Source organism: Nyctereutes procyonoides, unplaced genomic scaffold (genome assembly GCF_905146905.1).
Source record: "Nyctereutes procyonoides isolate TBG_1078 unplaced genomic scaffold, NYPRO_anot_genome, whole genome shotgun sequence".
Lineage (NCBI taxonomy): Eukaryota > Metazoa > Chordata > Mammalia > Carnivora > Canidae > Nyctereutes > Nyctereutes procyonoides.
Window position 1 is genome coordinate 25,980,531 of NW_026575120.1, and position 18,006 is coordinate 25,998,536.

General features: G+C 42.5%; 1 protein-coding gene across 2 annotated transcripts in view; it reads right to left on the minus strand.

The window, feature by feature from the left end:
* The window catches only part of NUB1 (negative regulator of ubiquitin like proteins 1), a 29,309-nt gene extending 14,624 nt beyond the window's left edge, over positions 1-14,685 (minus strand). Inside the window, exons 1-7 of one of the 2 annotated variants that reach the window (XM_055334803.1) lie at positions 14,618-14,685; positions 11,676-11,793; positions 9,331-9,498; positions 6,970-7,028; positions 5,927-5,997; positions 2,598-2,780; positions 2,322-2,413 (exon numbers count right to left, since the gene is read on the minus strand). In XM_055334803.1, the coding sequence (XP_055190778.1) occupies positions 2,322-2,413; positions 2,598-2,780; positions 5,927-5,997; positions 6,970-7,028; positions 9,331-9,498; positions 11,676-11,792 (690 nt within the window). In that variant the 5' untranslated portion in view covers position 11,793; positions 14,618-14,685. Of the gene's footprint in view, positions 1-2,321; positions 2,414-2,597; positions 2,781-5,926; positions 5,998-6,969; positions 7,029-9,330; positions 9,499-11,675; positions 11,794-14,427; positions 14,448-14,617 lie in introns of those variants that run through there. The other variant, XM_055334804.1, reaches the window with a different exon arrangement.
* Positions 14,686-18,006: the final 3,321 nt, after the last annotated feature.

Genomic DNA, 18,006 nt, shown 5'->3' on the forward strand with positions numbered 1-18,006 from the left:
AATTATATTAAAAGTATATTTAAATCTAAAGAAATCATGGGCAGCCCCAGTGGCCCAGTGGTTTAGCGCCACCTTCAGCCCAGGGCATGATCCTGGAGACCTGGGATCAAGTCCCAGGTCAGGCTCCCTGCATGGAGCCTGCTTCTCCCTCTGCCTGTGTTCTGTGTTTCTGCCTCTCTCTCTCTGTGTCTCTCATGAATAAATAAATAAAATCTTAAAAAAAATAAATCTAAAGAAATAAAATAAAATGAAAAGAAACAAGATCACAACTAAATATAAAAACTAAAATTAAGAGAAATACAATCAAAGCTTCATTTCATTTCAATGGTGAAATCAAGCACTCAATGTAATGTGGCTGATAGGGTCATAACCAGCATGTGTCCATTTGTTTCCATCAGTTTTTTTTAGTATCTGCTGATTTAGCTCTATTACTAGTATTCAGTAAGACTGAACAAATAAAAAGTAGCCAGTAATGCCTGTTATCCTTTTGATAAAAACCATTCATGGGCACCTGGGTGGCTCAATCGGTTATTCGTCTGACTCTTGGTTTCAGCCCAGGTCATGATCTCAGGATCTTGAGATCAAGTCCCACCGCCAGCTCCATGCTGGAGCCTGCTTGGAATTCTCTCTCTCTGACCCTTGTGTTCATGCTTTCTCTGTCTTTCCTAAAAAAAAAATTATTTTACTTTCTAGTTTTTTTTTTTTTAAGATTTTATTTGACAGAGAGAGCACAAGCAGAGGGAGTGGCAGAGGGAGAGGGAGAAGCAGGTTCCCCACTGAGCAGGGAGCCCAATGTGGGACTCGATCCCAAGACCCTGGATCATAACATGAGCTGAAGGCGGACACTTAACTGACTGGGCCACCCAAGCACCCTTCACTTTCTAGTTTAAATCAAGTTTTTTTCTGAAGTGTTTGTCAACTCCAGTATTCCTAAAACAATTTTTAAAAGGTAATCCATAGGCGCCTAGCTGGCTCAGTCACTAGAATACTATTCTTTTTTTTTTTTTTAAAGATTTTATTTATTTATGCATGAGAGACACAGGCAGAGGGAGAAGCAGGCTCCCTATAAGAAGCCCAATGTGGGACTTGATTCCAGGACTCTGGGATCATGCCCTGAGCCAAAGGCAGACGGTCAACCACTGAGCCACCCAGGTGTCCCAAGAATGCTACTCTTGATCTCAAGGCTGTGAGTTCAAGCCCCATTTTGGGCACAAAGCTTACTTTAAAAAAAAAAGTCCAAAAATTTAAGTTCATTAATATTTAGATTTGAGGGGTTTTTTTTTTTTAGATTTAAGTTTTTATATAATTCAGTTTGTAGGTTTTCTAGAACAATCTGTATATCATTTTTTTCAAAGATTTTAAAAAAGTAATCTCAACACCCAACATGGGGCTCAAACTTACAACCCTGAGATCAAGAGTTGCATGCTCTACCGGCTGAGCAAGCCAGGTGGCCCTAGCTACCATCATTTAACATAAGAGAGCTGTGGGCAAATGATTACTAACATTAGTAATCAAGCATCAATCCACTGAGAGCTACCAAGTTTTCTTATTAAAATTCAACTTTAATCCCTCATTTTATTTATTTTTTAATCCCTCATTTTAAATGATATAAGTCATATAGTAAAGCCTACTCAACCTTGTCCTTTAAAGACCGAAAAATTAAAGCTGACCTGACCCACAGTCATCACAGCTCTTATTATTAGAAGCTACTGGACTCTAGGTCAGACACTCATCTCAGGGTCCCAGCTATAGAATCCTGCTGTAAAGACCTCCTGGAGTGTGTTCAAAGATCACACCACCTCTCTCTGTGTGTGTGTCTATCATAGATAACTAAATAAATTAAAAAAAAAAAAAAAAGATCACACCACTTCCTGCCCATTCCAAATGAGCAAACAGGGAAATGGGAAGGCAGGGAGTGATGGGAAGAAGCACCTGTTGGGCTTTTCTCAAAATACATGCCCCCTCTCCTCTCCTCTCCAGCTCCCTAGTCTGATCCAGCCCTTAAGAGGACATGGCCATCTGGTAAAACAAAAACAAAAACAAAAACGACCCCCACCAAAACTACCACTACCACAAAGAGACACTTACGTGAAAGGCAGCACATGGCCATCAGGCCATCAAGCCATTTTGTTCTACTGCACTGAAAATCACAGGGTGAGTCTGCTGTACGCAGGTGCTCCTCGCATGCTTACATTCTCTGTTTATAAGCTCTAATGGAAAACTGTTTCTAATCCTTTCTAACCGTCCAGGAAAACCACTGAAAACCACTTCTGTTCTGACAGCAAATCAAAGCACAAGCCATACGTTCCTCTAGTACATACTTTTCTTTCCGAAGGAGGAATTCTGATAGATCTGCCCGTCTGGTTAGCTATGTCTAAATACGGTGTGGTTTCTGGATCCACCACCATCTCAGCTGCAACAGAACCAAAAGGAACTCCATGAATTCAACACTAAAAGGCAGTAATGGGACATCAGGAACATCAGCCGGTGGGGAGAAAAGTCCATGAGAACTGTGCCCCCTGTGCCCCATCCCCCGCCCTAGTTGCTGTGCCACCACCTTTAAACCCGAGGGAAACAGAGCCCAGAGCTCCGTGTACCTCTCTCCGCCAGTATCTCCAGGCCTCTCTTGGTCCTCTGAATTCTTCTCTCTTTTAGTTCAGCTTCATTTTGCTCTTCTTCTTCAACCTGGAAGTTTTTCCTCACATCCTCTTCAGAGTGTTTTAGTTCGAGCACCATAGCTTTGACATTGTGTGTTACTCCTTGTTCTTCAAGGGTTTTCCCTGTAAAAATCAAAAATGCTTGCCACAAAGAGAGCCATTAAATGAACCGGATCACAGTCATTCTCTCTGTTAAATGGAACTCCTACACCTGCGTTAGTACTCATGAGCCCCCTGGCCACACACTTGGTAAGAACACACTGACATCTGGCTGTGTGATTCTGTTACAGTTAAGCAGGGGGAAAATCAGCCAGTGGGCGCACCTGGGTGGCTTACTTGGTGAAGTGTCTGCCTTTGGCTCAGGCCATGATCTCAGGGACCTGGGATAGAGCCCTGCGTTGGGGTCACTGTTCGGTAGGGAGTCTGCTTTTCCCTCTGCCCCTACCCCTGACTGTACTCTGTTCCCCCTGCTTGTATTCCCTCATGCCTTCTCACTCTCAAATAAATAAAATATGGGGATCCCTGGGTGGCTCAGCGGTTTAGCGCCTGCCTTTGGCCCGGGGCGTGATCCTGGAGTCCCGAGATCGAGTCCCACATTGGGCTCCTGGCATGGAGCCTGCTTCTCCCTCCTCCTGTGTCTCTGCCTCTCTATTAAATAAATAAATAAATAAACAAACAAACAAATAAATAAATAAATAAATAAAATTATTTAAAAAATCTTTTAAAAATCTAATATCACCCAGTGAATTTTCCTACCCTCTCACTGGAGAAATAATAAACCCAGTTCATAGCAACAGATGAGAAGCCACAGTGCAGCGGGGCGTAACACAGCGGGGCAGTTAAAAGCAAAACTCTTGGGTTCTATCCCTTTTCAACTCTGTGGCCCTGAGTAAAGTGCTTACCTCCTAGGACCCAGTTTCCTTACACATAAAATGTTAATAAAGATAGTGTCGGGGCAGCCCGGGTGGCTCAGCGGTTTAGCGCCACCTTCAGCCCAGGGCATGATCCTGGAGACCCGGGATTGAGTTCCCACGTCAGGCTCCCTGCATGGAGCCTGCCACTCCCTCTGCCTGTGTCTCTGCCTCTCTCTCTCTCATGAATAAATAAATAAAACATTTTTTTTAAAGTGTCAGATATCAATGAAACAGAATGAAAGCACATTAACAAACTCAAAAGCTAGTTCTATGAAAAATAATCAAATACATAAACCTAACAAAAATTAAGTTAAAGGAACAACCACCAAGATGCAGAATAGACACAGATACATATAATTTTTTTTAAATAATGAAATTTTATGAACTATATATATAAATTTGAATACTTTTCTGGAAAACTCCATTAGATTTTTTTTTAGAAACCTGACATTCTAACATTTATGTAGAAAATTAAAGATATACCAATAGCCAAGTCACACTGATAAAGAAGAGCCAAAAAAGGGACTCATCTTACTAGATTTTAAAACTACAACAAACCACAGTAATAAAAAAAAAAACAAAACTCTAGGGACACCTGGGTAGCTTAGTGGTTGAGCGTCTGCCTTTGGCTCACATCATGATCCTGTGGTCCTGGGATTGAGTCCCGTATTGGATTTCCCTGCTTCTCCTTCTGCCTATGTCTCTGCCTCTCTGTTTCTCATGAATAAATAAAATATTTAACATACAGCATGGTGACTAGAGTTAATTACTGTATCATATATTTCAATGTTGCTAAGAGTGTAGATCTTAAGAGTTCTCATCACAAGAATAAATTTTAACTATGTGAGTTGACATTATTGTGCTCATTCCACAACATATACAAACACTGAATCATTATGTTGTACACCTGAAACTAATATAATGTTATATGTCCATTATATCCCAATAGAAAAACTCTCTATGGTTCCAATGCAGGAATCAACCAACTGGTAAATGGAAAGAATGGGAAGTGCAGAAACAGAGCTCTAATAAAGAGAGCACCAGGTATCAGTGTGGAAAGGGCAGGTTTAGTGGGGGATATTAGAAGAACAAAGCTGGATCCTTAGCCTTTAAATATATAAAGGGGGACTCTGGAAAGATTATAGAACTCATGCAGATGAGGCTAATACAAGAAGCTGTAGAAGCCTATCTGTGTGGCCCTGGGCTTGGGGAAATAACTTATTAAAATACAAATGATAAGGTGGAAATAAATGGATCTGATAACAAAATCCAGGATTTCTGCCCAGTGAAGAATAGCACAAACAACTGTCACAGAGAGAAAGGACAGTGAAAAGCTATCTATGACATGTGAAACAGACGATGGGAAATGGCTCATGGAGAAGGCAGGATAGGGCCGTGTGCAGGCTGCATTCCACCAAGCTAGGCTGTGAACCTCTCTAAGCCCTAAGAACCTACTGGAAACCAATCATAGTGCCTGCCTGAGCTGCTATGACAGCTAACCGGTCTCCCGAATCTGTTCATGCCTCCTTCAAGTCCGTTCTCCTACTGCACCCAAAGGGATCTTTAAAACCCAAATATATCATGTCATCCCCCAGCACCCATCGCTTCCAGCTTCTCTAAGGAGAAACACTAATACGGTACGAGTTCACAGAGCCCAGCAGCACTACTGACATTGTGGGCCAAGTGAGTCTTTGTCCTAGGGCTGTTCTGTGCCCTGTGTGATGTTCAGCAGCATCCCTGGTCTTGACTAAGTGACAGGATCACAAGCCTCCATCCCCACCCACAACCAAGTCATGACAACCAAAAATGTCTCCAGACATTGCCAAATGTCCCCTGCGTGGCAAAATTGTCCCTGGTTAAGAGTCACTACAATAACCTTTTCACTGTGGCCTCTGCCTGGCCTTCCAGCCTTAAAACGCACTAGCCTCCCCTTACTTTCTACACTTGGCCATACTGGACCTTTTCAATTGCTCAAATTCACATCAGGGGCTCCAATATGAGGCTCTATCAATTGGAATACGATCCACTGCCCTCACTCAGCTTTAGCGCTTCTGCCTTGGGGAGAACTTACAGGAACCCCCACTTCACTCTGAGCACACCTACACTTCCATTCTGTAACATTTCCTCAGACCTGTAAGGAGTGTCTTTTCTTCCCACAGCACAGAACACACAGTAAATACTGATTAGAAGAGTTTTCTGTTTTAGATTTTTATTTTAATAAATTCTACAATAATCTGTTTTAGATTATCCATGCAGTAAAGCCCCTAGAAATTTCTGATTAGAAAAGCAGTGAGAAAAAAGATGCAGAGTCATTCCATTAACTCGATATTAAATCTGCACTTCGGTATGACATACCTAGTTGAAGTTGTTTCTTGTTTATGACAATTTTGATATAATTTTCTTGAAATCCAAAGGTTTCAGCTATTCTGTAAAATAAACCAGTATAGGCTGCAGGTGATCAATCTGTTATCAAGTGGAGTTTAATCATGACAATTATTTTATACATTTCACTGAGAAATGCCCAGTACTTTGATTTACTATCTCACAAACATCACTTCCTGATAAAGCCAGCTTACTTAGATGGTTATTTGAAACTGTATAAGAGACAATGTCCTTTTAAAACTATCTGCTTTACTATTTGTTTCCTCATAAAGTGGGGACCACTCATGGGGACTATCTTCTGAAGAGGACGGCCCTCACTGCATGTCAGGAGAAAATCCATTCTCTATACCTTCTGCGGTCTCCTTGGAGGAGCCCATAATAGAGGGTTGTTCCAAACAATCTTCTCCTCATGTGTGTTGAATGAATGATGCTTCCTGAATCCATCCCTAACAGCCCTGATGTAGACCAAAGAAAATGAAAAAAATCAGCTTCAGAAATAAGGACTGGCTAGCCCTGGAGGGACTCAAAACACTTACCATTTAAAAATATAAAAGCAAATGACATAACCAACCAGGTCTCAAAAGCTAGAATGTCACTAGTATGTGACAGGTATTTTTCCTTTTTACAGATGGGTCAACAGCCTGAAATTGGCTAAAACACTTTGTTGAATGTCATAGCAACTTATTAATGCACTAAAAAAATAAAATTCAAAGCCAATGATCTGGTGAATATCAGCCTATTTATATGATTCATTCATTGATTTGAACATGTTACCAAGTACCCATTAGGTGTTAGGCACAGAGCTCCCACTGATCTCAAGTTCTACCAGGAAATGAAGCAAGAGGTGCCAGTCCTGAGTTCTTGCTCTGCTCTTAACAGCCAGTGTGAGCCTGACCATACTGTGCAGCCTCAAAGCCTCAATTCTCCTCCCCTCTTACAGGACTGTCACAAAGGATCATATGAGCCAATGCAGGAGGGCTGAGAGCATCTGGGGCATGGTGCAGACAGATACTTACTTCGACCTCAGTTCTCTGCCAGTGATGTGCAATCGGGTCTCCAACAGGTTTTTCCTATCCTGTTGAAAAAAAAGGCAAATAAGAGAAACTATGGATGGAACTAGAGACCATTATGCTAAGCGAAATAAGTCATCAGAGAAAGACAAATACCGTATCATCTCAATCATATGTGGAAATTAATAAATAAAACAGATGAACATAGGGGAAGGGAGGGAAAAATAAAATAAGGTAGAAACAGAGAGGGAGACAAACCACAAGAGACTCTTAACCATAGGAAACAAACAGGGTTGCTGGAGAGGATGTGGGGTAGGGGGGCAGATGGGGTAATGGGTGACAAGCATGAAGGAGGGCACGTAATGGGATGAGCATGAGTGTTACATGCAACTGATGAGTCACTAAATTCTACCCCTGAAATTACTAAAACACTATATGCAAACTAAACTGAATATAAATAAAAAATTTTAAAAATATATACTTCAGTGTGACACTTTTTGGTGCTACTACTGTCTATAAAACCAGGAAGGTTGAGACCAATGTCAAGGACTAAAATGATGCATGCCTGGCAGAAACGCGACTGAACATAATGTGACATGGGCTGACCCTGTGACCTAGAAGCCTCAAGGGAGTGGAAGTGTGCACCACAGGCAGGGCTTCAGCGACTGGTGGGAAGTAGGATGTTCAGAGGGGTTTGTGATGCGTCTTTGTTCAAGGGAACTGGCCTCTATGGCACAAGGACCCAGCCCACCCAGCACTACAGTCAACCCCAGGGAACACGACATTTTCCCTTTCACTGTGCCCACTGAGCATGGAGTGGCAGGACATGATCTGGGCACCTCTTCATTCTCTACTGGCTGAGCTTATGAGGAAAAACTGGAATCACTAGGGAAGCCCATGAGACCATGCAAATCTGCTCAGATTCATACTCGCCAATCAGCTTTCTGAGTGGTGGTCTGGTTTCCCAGGTGCTGGATACTAACAAAGAGGAGGCCTGTATGGGTATACTGCCCTTTGAATTCAAGAATGGGCATCCTGAGTTAAACATATATATATAATTTTCTTTTTCTCATAAAGCTCTTTTTCCTACAAATTTTTTAAAGCTTTAATGAGATAAAATTTACATTTCCTAAAGCTCATCGGTTTAAAGTCAGTAGTTTCCAGTACACTTACATAGTCATACAACTATTACCGTGATCAAACTTCAGAACAGTTTCATCATCTCCTTCAAAAAAACACTGTATTTTGCACCCCCATTCTCTGCCTGTATCCTCCAGACCCCAGGCAATCACTAATCTAGTCCCTGTCTCTATGGATTTACTCATTCTAGATATTTCATATAAATGGAATTATACAACATGTGGCCTTTATGTCTGGCTGCTTCTTCTTTTTTTTTTTTTTTAAGATTTTATTTATTCATGAGACACACAGAGTCAGAGACATAGGCAGAGGGAGAAGTAGGCTCCTTCTAGGGAGCCCAATGTGGAACCTGATCCCCAGACTGGGATCATTACCTGAGCTGAAGGTAGATGCTCAGCCACAGAGCCACCCAGGAGTCCCTGTGTCTGCCTTCTTTCATAATGTTTCTGAGGTTCAGCTATGTTGAAGATGTGTCAGCACTTCATTCATCTTCATGGCTAAATAATATTCCACTGCATGGCTCTCATACACTCATATATCTGTTCACCCACTGATGGACAAATATTTGGGCTGTTTCCACCTTTGGGCTAGACAGAGCTCTTTTGTGAGCAGAGCTGCTATAAACATTCACATGCAAGTTTCTGCACAGACACAGTTTTCATTTGTCTTGGAGTAAGCTGCTGGGTTCCGTGGTAGCTCTGACACACATATATAGTTTCATGTCTTCTGAAAACAATTAACACTGAGCAGTCCTCAGAGGCCAGCAACTTTTGAGTATCCTGCCCCAGTACCACTTCTGGATTTGAACTATGCTGAGGACGTGGCTCTGACATGAGGTGGTGCCACTTGAGCACCAAGCTGATGGTCCTCTAGCCTCCACCAGCACAGAGAAAAGGGAAACGTCTTTACTGATGTGTCCTACTGCATGCAGTTTGGGAAAACCTGAAGTACTCCTTTAATTCTCCATTAGTTCTAAATGCTCAAACTCTAGAAAAAGTAAGCATGTGATGCATGGCTTTGTGACGTCTGGGAGGCCTAGGAGGGACAACCCTACCTTGTAAATGTTCCAGTTTAAGAATCCATAAAATTAACTTTGAAGTTGATAAATGCTCAGCACTTGAAGTAACTTAAAATAAGTTTAACTTTGGATTGCAGCTTAAAAAAAATTGTAACATCACTAAGTTAACAAAGCATCGCTACATGTACTTGTTTGGGAAAATTACTCACTTTTCTTAGCCGTGGAGGTAAAAATACCTCAATTGTAGCAATTCCTGTTGTTTTATAATTTTCATTTCCTGTGCCACGTTTGATTGCTTTGCAACGTATTTCTTCTATTATCTTTTCTACTTCATTTTCACAACATTCTAGCCTGTCAGAGTACTTCTTAGCAAGGTCCTGTGAAGCAAAATCAGAGGAGAGATCAATGTGGTGCAAACTCAGAAAAAACGGGGGCACAGCACAGACCAGCACATCAAGGACTGTAAGGCAAAAAACTGCTGAGTGGTGGTCAGCCTATCAGAGGGAAATCCAGATAGGCTTGGTATCTTGAGAGATACAGAGGCTAGAAAGGATCCAGGGAAAAATAAAAACAAATAAGAGGTAGGAGAACAGACCCAATAGAAGAAGTGAAAGTAACTGAGATTATTGTAGGGGTAAAAGAAAGGAGGGCCATGACGCCATGACTTATGTCACTGTAATACATTATACATTTCTAAATAATTTAACAGAAAATTCTGAATCATTGGGACTGGTAAAATAATTTGCTAGAATGACTCAGGAGAAGTCAAAAGAATACTATACTTAAAATCACAGTTTGTTATGAAGGATACAAATGAATATATAGGTGAAGAGGTACAGAGGTGAACTCTCTGGAAGAGCCCTGAGTGCAGGAGCTTCTATCCCTGAGGAGTAGGGGTATGCCACCCTCTCAGCACACGGGTATATTTGCCAATCTGGAAGCTCCTGGAAACCCATCATTTAAGGGCTTTTATGGGAGTTCCATTATTGTAGGCATGATGGAATACATCATTGGCCTCTGGTGATTAACTCAATCTCTATCCCTCTCCCTCCCCTGAGGTTGGAAAGTGTGCTGAAAATCTAATCTTTTTTTTTTTTTTTTAAGATTCTATTTATTTGAGAGAGAGAGAGAGAGAGAGAGAGAGAGAGAGAGAGAGAATGCAAGCATGAGCTGGGGGAGGGGCAGAGGGAGAAGCAGACTCCATTGAACAGAGAGCTCCATCTGGGGCTTGATCTTGGACCCTGACCTGAGATCATTACCTGAGCCAAAGGCAGATGCTTAACTGACTGAGCCACCCAGGCACCCCAAAAGTCTAATCTTCTGATTGAAGTTTGGTCTTTTTGGTCACCAGCCACAATCCTGAAGGTATTACCAAGAGTTGCCTCACTGGAACAAAAGATGCTCCTATTACCCTTACCACTGGGGATATCCCAAGGGTTTTAGGAGCTCTGTATCAGGCATCGAGGACAAAGACCAAATAGCTTTCCTATTATGCCATATCTAACTCCTGAGCCAAGGGATTATAACAAGCAAATTCAGAAAAAAGGTCACAAGATGGGTTGTAAAAACTAAAAAGTGAGGCCTATCAGGAATGGGGAAAGATAGGAAGAAAAACTCTTCCCTCCTAAGTGGACAATATGATGTCCCTGTGACAACCCGTAGTCCCTGAAAAACCTACATCAGTTATCTCAGGATATTTGGACTGAGAAAGCAGAGAAGTACACGCTATATTCCAACATAAAATATTTCTGTCAAAAATGATTAATGTTCTCCTGTTTGAGAAAGCAGGCAAACTTCAAGTTCTAGAAACCTCACGTAAAATAATGCCATTTCTGATGTTGCCATTAAAAATTGAGATGTGGGATCCCTGGGTGGTGCAGCAGTTTGGCACCTGCCTTTGGCCCAGGGCGCGATTCTGGACACCCCGGATCGAATCCCACATCGGGCTCCTGGTGCATGGAGCCTGTTTCTCCCTCTGCCTCTGTCTCTGCTTCTCTCTCTCTCTCTCTCTGTGTGTGACTATCATAAAATAAATTTTAAAAAAAATTAAAAAAAAATAAAAAATAAAAAAAATAAAAATTGAGATGTAATTATTAGAAAAATGTATTCTGAACAAATGAACAGATAGCCACTGTATAAAAAAAAAGCTGAGGGAAGGGAACAATTGTTTTATAGCAAACCCTGTTAGCAAGGAAAACTGAGCAGCAACCCAGCTGCTTCCCATGAACACGTAATACACGCCCTAGTGGCATCAATACTGCCGCACCAGCAGGTCGAAATTAGTTCCAAATTACTAATTTTATCTAACACTGTGAAGGTATTAAAAATAGTATGTGCCCAGGAAATTAGAGAACATTCTCCTATGAATACAATCTTATTAAACAAAAATAAGCTTGTCAATTCCCAGTAAAAGGTGGGTACCTGCTTATCACTAATACTTTTGGTTTTGCAAACAGTTTACATGGTTAAACCTGGAAATTTCTGGGACTTCAGAATCTTATTTACCAAGGAGACTTATAATACTGCTATTTATTTATGTCTTAAAGGAAAATACCTTCAATGCCAAACCGACTTCTTTATTTTCATCTGTATATGGAGGTTTCCAAAGTTGAATTCTGTCTTCCCTTAAGAACTGGGTCAGTTTTGCTTGAAGATATTTCTTTTGCGCCATTCTTGAAAACAAAACAGTACATGAATAATATCCCACACTACATTTCAAAGCATTTCATAATTTACCAAACATGTTGATGTGTTGTTCAATGTGGTAAGAAGAGCTCCCCTCCACTCCTTCCTCTCCTGTATAAATTACTTTTAGATTAGGTTTTTTTTTAAAAAGATTTTATTTATTCATTCATGAAAGACACAGAAAGAGAGGCAGAGGGAGGAGAAGCAGGCTCCACGAAAGGAGCCCAATGCAGGATTCAATCCCTCCTGGAAATCTGGGATCACGCCCGAAGCCAAAGGCAAACCTTCAACTGCTGAGCCACCCAGGCATCCCTAGATTAGGTTTTAACTAGCTATAAACTTCTCTAAAATATACATTGTCTATAGGTATGTTAAAAGATACTATATACAATTACATATTATATGTTACATAAAATATACATTTCAAAGTTGCTAATATGTAGCAAGGTTTATTATACTTTTCTATTTCCTAAACTATTACTCTCTGATGTAAGAAAAAAGATCAAATGAAAGAAAGATGAATCCTTGAAGCTGCTTTCATAAACAATTCAACATAAATATATAAATTATCTTCTATTTGTATTTTGGTGAGTTTAACACAAAAACCAAGCACATTAGTATGATAAACATAAAAGCTAATGTGAACTCTGAAATACCAACGTTCTCTATAACTGAATTTTTTTAGTTAAAAAGTTTTGCCAGAAAAAATTTTGTATACTTTCCAATAAGCACACAACAGCAGATCTATGTACACTATTCAAATCTAACACTGGTTAGATGATCGATCACTTTACAGCTGAAAACACCCAGGCCCCAGGTTTGTAAAAGGACTTGGCCAAAGTCACAAAAGTTCACAGCCATAGCTGGCATGGGGATGTCTGCCTACAACACTGGACTTTGCATTTTGTCCCGCAATCCTTTGTTGCTGGTCTCTCCTGTGTAGGTAACTAGTCTCTCCCAAAGAAGCTTCTGGCAGCAATGGAGTTGTCTACTCATCTCTCACCAGCATAGCAATTTGAAGGGGTGGGTAAGGCTGCTAGAGAGGTCAAACAGCCAAATCAGAGAAGCAGTAAGAAAAGTGAAAGAGTTATTAGTTTCTGAATGATGAAGACAAGTTCTATTGAGTAAAAAAATATATACAAGGCTAATATAACCTTGATAACTAACTTTTTCTTTTTCTATATAGGGCATGTAGTATTCCACACCACCAAAACTCAATCACCTAATTTTTTTTTCAAATCACCTAATTTTTAAATCAACTTTGTTAACTTCAGTGTATTCCATAAATAAATATTTTAAAAGAAAGTTCACACCTATTTTATATCAGTCTGAGGGGAGAAAGAGGGTAATTAGTACGGGAGGAAAGGGAGTAAGGAACAAATACACCAACGAAGAGGTGCTTGTGCATCTAGGTGACCCGCGTGAGAACCCTAGATCTTCAAGCACTCACAGAACAGCTGCTCACACGGAAAAACAGAAGTACTTAGCTTTTCAGGCACAAACCAATCACCCAACCACTATACATAGTTCCCTACTCAAAAGTCCACATGAATTCTGGATAAAATACCAACAGGGAGGGGTGATCATTTCATGGGCAGCTTACGGAGGGAGGCAAGCTCTTTGTACCGCCTGATTAAAGGCCCAAAGGGAGTCACCAACGCAACGTGTGTCTCACACTCTGCCCACGGAGGGAATCAACAGATGGAGGTCTGTGTGCATGAGACTTAACGTTTAAAAAGGATTAACCCGGGATCCCTGGGTGGTGCAGCAGTTTGGCGCCTGCCTTTGGCCCAGGGCGCGATCCTGGAGACCCAGGATCGAATCCCACGTCAGGCTCCCAGTGCATGGAGCCTGCTTCTCCCTCTGCCTGTGTCTCTGCCTCTCTCTCTCTGTGACTATCACAAAAAAATCTAAAAAAATAATTTCAAATAAATAAATAAAAAGGATTAACCTGATGTTTTGAAATTAACAAAAACTTCAGTTACAGGCCACAGAATAAAAGAGGATGCATACTTGAAACCAAATCAAAACAAAAAAAAATTTAATAAACCAGTTCTGAATTTTAGAGGCAGAAAGTTTCAGTATGCGTGCCATGCAACGTCTCACATTACAGCCACAAAAGCAGGGATGTCTGTCAATTCTTTCTCAATAAAACGAGGGGGAAGGGGAAGGATGCCCAGAAGTTCATTAGTATTACTGCTCCAAACTGAAAGTGAAACACTAGAAACCACTCCTTTAACATTTTCACTTCCACTTGTGCAAAGAATCGCTCTATGGTACCCAGAGCTTTTCAAATACACACGTACGCACGTATATTCAAAATACATTCCATTTCCACCTAGGAGGAGTAATAAAAGATTCTTCAATTAAAAACTCAGAGTAAGGGGAGATGCCAAATGCAGAAGCAGAGCAATGCAGAATCAACCACCGTCTGTCATTAATTCGCAGGAAAAAATCTAGCTCCGACTGCAAATAAATCTCAAATGACATGTGTGGAGGAGCGGCGTTAGGATTCAAGCTTTTCATCTAATGAGATTTACTTTAGCGTCTACGTATCTTCTGCGTCTCCCCCACAACAATTCCATCCAAACCCCCCTCCCCGGGCCCAGCCCAGCGCAGACCTAGGGCCGCGCGAACCGTCGGCGCGTCCCCGAGCCCCCGCCGGCCTCCGCGCCTCCGCCCGCCGCCCCCCGCTGTGGCCGCGCCCACCCTGGGCCGGGGACGCCTCGGGGTCCTGCCGGGAACCGGGGCGTCACACGGCGCCGCTGAGAGCCGGGTCGGGGACCGGCCGCCGAGCCACCGCCTCCTCACCTGCGCCACCACCGCGCCCGCCGCCACCCGCCGAGTGCCCGGATGCGGCAGCGGCTGCCGTTTGTTTTCATTCCGGGTGAGGCTGGCCCCGCCCCCGCCGCTGCGGCCGCCGCGCCACCCTCGCGCGGCCAGAAAGCGGGGTTGTGGGCGGGGTCAGAGGGAGGACGGGGCGGGGCTAATGTGGGGGCGGGGCTGCTGGTGGGGTGGGCGGGGCCAGGACGGGGTAGGAGGGGTGGTGCAGGGGGAGGGGAGGGGCGGGGCCTGGGAGAGGCCTCTAGCCCCCGCCGAGGAGCCCGAGGCAGTGTCCCGTGTCCCGGCGGGACCGCAGGCCCGGCCCAGTATGCTCGACTTGGGAGGAAATTGTACCTGGCTTCATTTCTCCAAAAGCTTTGCAGGTGAGCGGACCTTGCAGGAAGAACCCTTTACCCCGGAGGGAGAGTCGTCCCTCCAAAAGCTCGGGTTTTCCTCCCGCTCTCCATTGGGCCTCCACTCACGGTGAAATTAGGTTGCTTCACCCGGACTTCCTGGCTCCTGTCCCCCGACACTGGCCCTGATAACTGGGTCTCCATCACACGACCGACCCCAAGGTCTATGGATATCCGTCCGCCTACTCCCAAAGCTCCCTGTCCCGCACCGTGGTGAAAACGGATAAAGCTGTCTGGGCTTTGTCCGTGTGTGTCTAGGTGAGAAAATAAGACAAGAGTGCATAAAAATTAAAGGCCACTTGTGAGATGCTCTGGGAACGTCAGCAGAACCCAGGTGGCTGAGCACAGGTTCTGGCAGAGCTTTGAGAGATGGATAGATGACCCTTTGGTAGATGGACCTCAAAATGGAAGAAGGCTACCTCAGATCTCTGAAAGTTTGCTCGTTTGAGGCTGCTGGCCCATCCTTTCTGACTCCCAAAACTGTTGTAGGGCCTGCTTTAGCATTGTGATGGGATGGGGCTTGAGAGCTTACTTAGGTCATGCTCGCAGGCAGCCAGCTCCAACAAATGCCAGGGGGGTACCTGGGCAAGCTACTTAGCTCTCTATCAACACGGATAATAAGGCTATGCACCAGGGCATGGTAGCTAACCTCTTGTGCTGGGATCTGTCTATCCCTCTCACTACACCAGGACAACGTTGGGATGCCATTAGCCCCAGCAGTACATTTTCAAAAATGGATGTTTTGGATCTAGAATAACAAACACCAGGGGGCCCTGGTGCGGACAATCTGAAAGGGGCTTTGCACATCCTCAGGCATCCCCTGTCAGAAGTGAGGCAGGACCCCTCCTCCTGGTGCCCTTCCATTCCCTGGTGGGAAGCCTTAGTTGGAATGTGCCATTAAATCCATTTTAAGGAGGAGAAACAAGTTCCCAAAGGTTCTGTATATGCCAGTCTTCCTGCCCATTACAGAGAGGCCACGCACACACTGTGCAGAGCAATTTCAGTCCCCTTTTTCTCATCTCTTGACTTGGAAGCATTGCCTGTGGGTCCACCAGTGCATGCTAAGCTGGCAGATTTCTTTGTCTATCCAAGTAAAGTCTTCTATCTCAAGAGACCTTGGGGCACACAAATATTTAGAAAATCTTTGAAATTAAAGTTCTTTACATTGAGCCAAATCAGCTGCTTGGTCAAAAGACAAATGCAGAATGGGGGGAAATATTGGTAAGTCACATCAAAGACAAATCTCCTTGGTGTATAAAGAGCTCTTACAATTCAATAGGAAAAGGAACAAAATAGAAAACTGGGCAAAGATCTCTGTGAATACAGTTCCCCGAGGAGGAAATACAAATAGTTCATAAACATATGACAGATTACTTAACCCCTACTCAAAATGAGATTAATATAAATTAAAACTACACATGGGGTGCCTGGGTGACTCAGTCAGTGAAGCATCCAACTCGATTTTGGCTCTGGTGTTGATCTCAGGGTTGTGAGATTGAGCCCTCTATCAGGTTCTGTGCTGGCATGGAGCTTGCTTAAGAATCTTTGACCCTATCCCTCTGCCTCTCTCTCTCTTCCTCTCTAAAAACAAAACAAAACAAAAAAACAAACTACAACAAGATACCACCTTATGCCTTTCATCAGATGGAAAAAATGTGACAGCTGGTGAAGGCAGGGCTGTGTGGAAATAGACACCCTCTTTAGTTACTCCAGGAAGGTGAAATTGACACAACTCCGACAAGGGCAATATGGCAGTAACTGTCAGAATCAAAATACATATTATCTTGAACTAATAAATCAACTTTTATCATTCTTGCTGTATTGTAGTAACCTGCCTCTTTTCTGTTCTTCCTAATGCTGACATTTAGTGGCTTCAACTGTAATTTCATAAGATGAAGAATTCTTCCTTATTTGTCTTTTTATTTTTGTCGCCATGGATTTCATAGTAACAAGGAATCAAGTAATTTCTGTTGGAGTTGAACCAGAAAAATCCTTAAACATCCTTTAGATGACAGCGAAATTTAATGCTGAATGTTATCAACTCTTGCTAGAAAAGTAACAGGAAGTTTCAGCATGTTGTTTGGCTTTATTTAGAATTGCTTTGATCAGAACAATATACACGTGTTGGTGAAGTTGTGCAGTAAACTTATTTTTTAGAGATGAGGAAGTTGATTTAAAAAGAAAACCAGCTCCTTCTTGATTTTTCTATTTATAAATGGGAATTTGGGGGAAGCGGTTATAAACTGGAATTTTCAGGGAATTTCAATGATGACTCACATTTTCAGTCTGGTAGATTTTCAATCAGTGATAACCTTATTTGGAGGCATGGTCATTTTATTTAGAATCCTAGCTGGATGAGAAGAACATGGAAGGACAGAGAAACCAAGCAGGTGGTGAGGGAGATTTGTTCCCACCCTGGTTGGGAATACATAATTTCAATCCCACTGGAGGATGATGGAAGCTGAAAGAAATTTTGAAAAAATCAGATGTAAGAGTTACTCTAATTTCCAGGAAATGTGGGTTGGAAGGCTGGATTTCAGGTACGACCAGGAAGGGCTTGGCTGCTCACCTGACCCAAGTAGAATCCCTCTGAAAGCATGCAGTCCTCAAGTTCTGTGTCCTGGTTTCGAATCCCCAGCATGTTCTGCTCCCAGGTGTTTAACCCAGGTACCTCTGTTCATCTGTCTCCCAAGAGGTGGGTAGATGATGTTCCAACTCTCAAAAGAAAAGAAGTGACAAAAAAAAAAAAAAGAAAGAAAAGAAGTGACAGCAGAGATGATAAAGGAAATCAAACCATGGTATTAGTACTATTGAACTAAATTCAGAATAATCTATGTTTTGTCATTTAACCCATTTTCAGTGTTAAAAATAATTTGATATACAGTATTAGTTTTGTGATTTTAAGTCCAAGGGTGAATGGAAACTAAAATGAACATAGTGGCAAGAAAGTAGTAGTCATTGCTG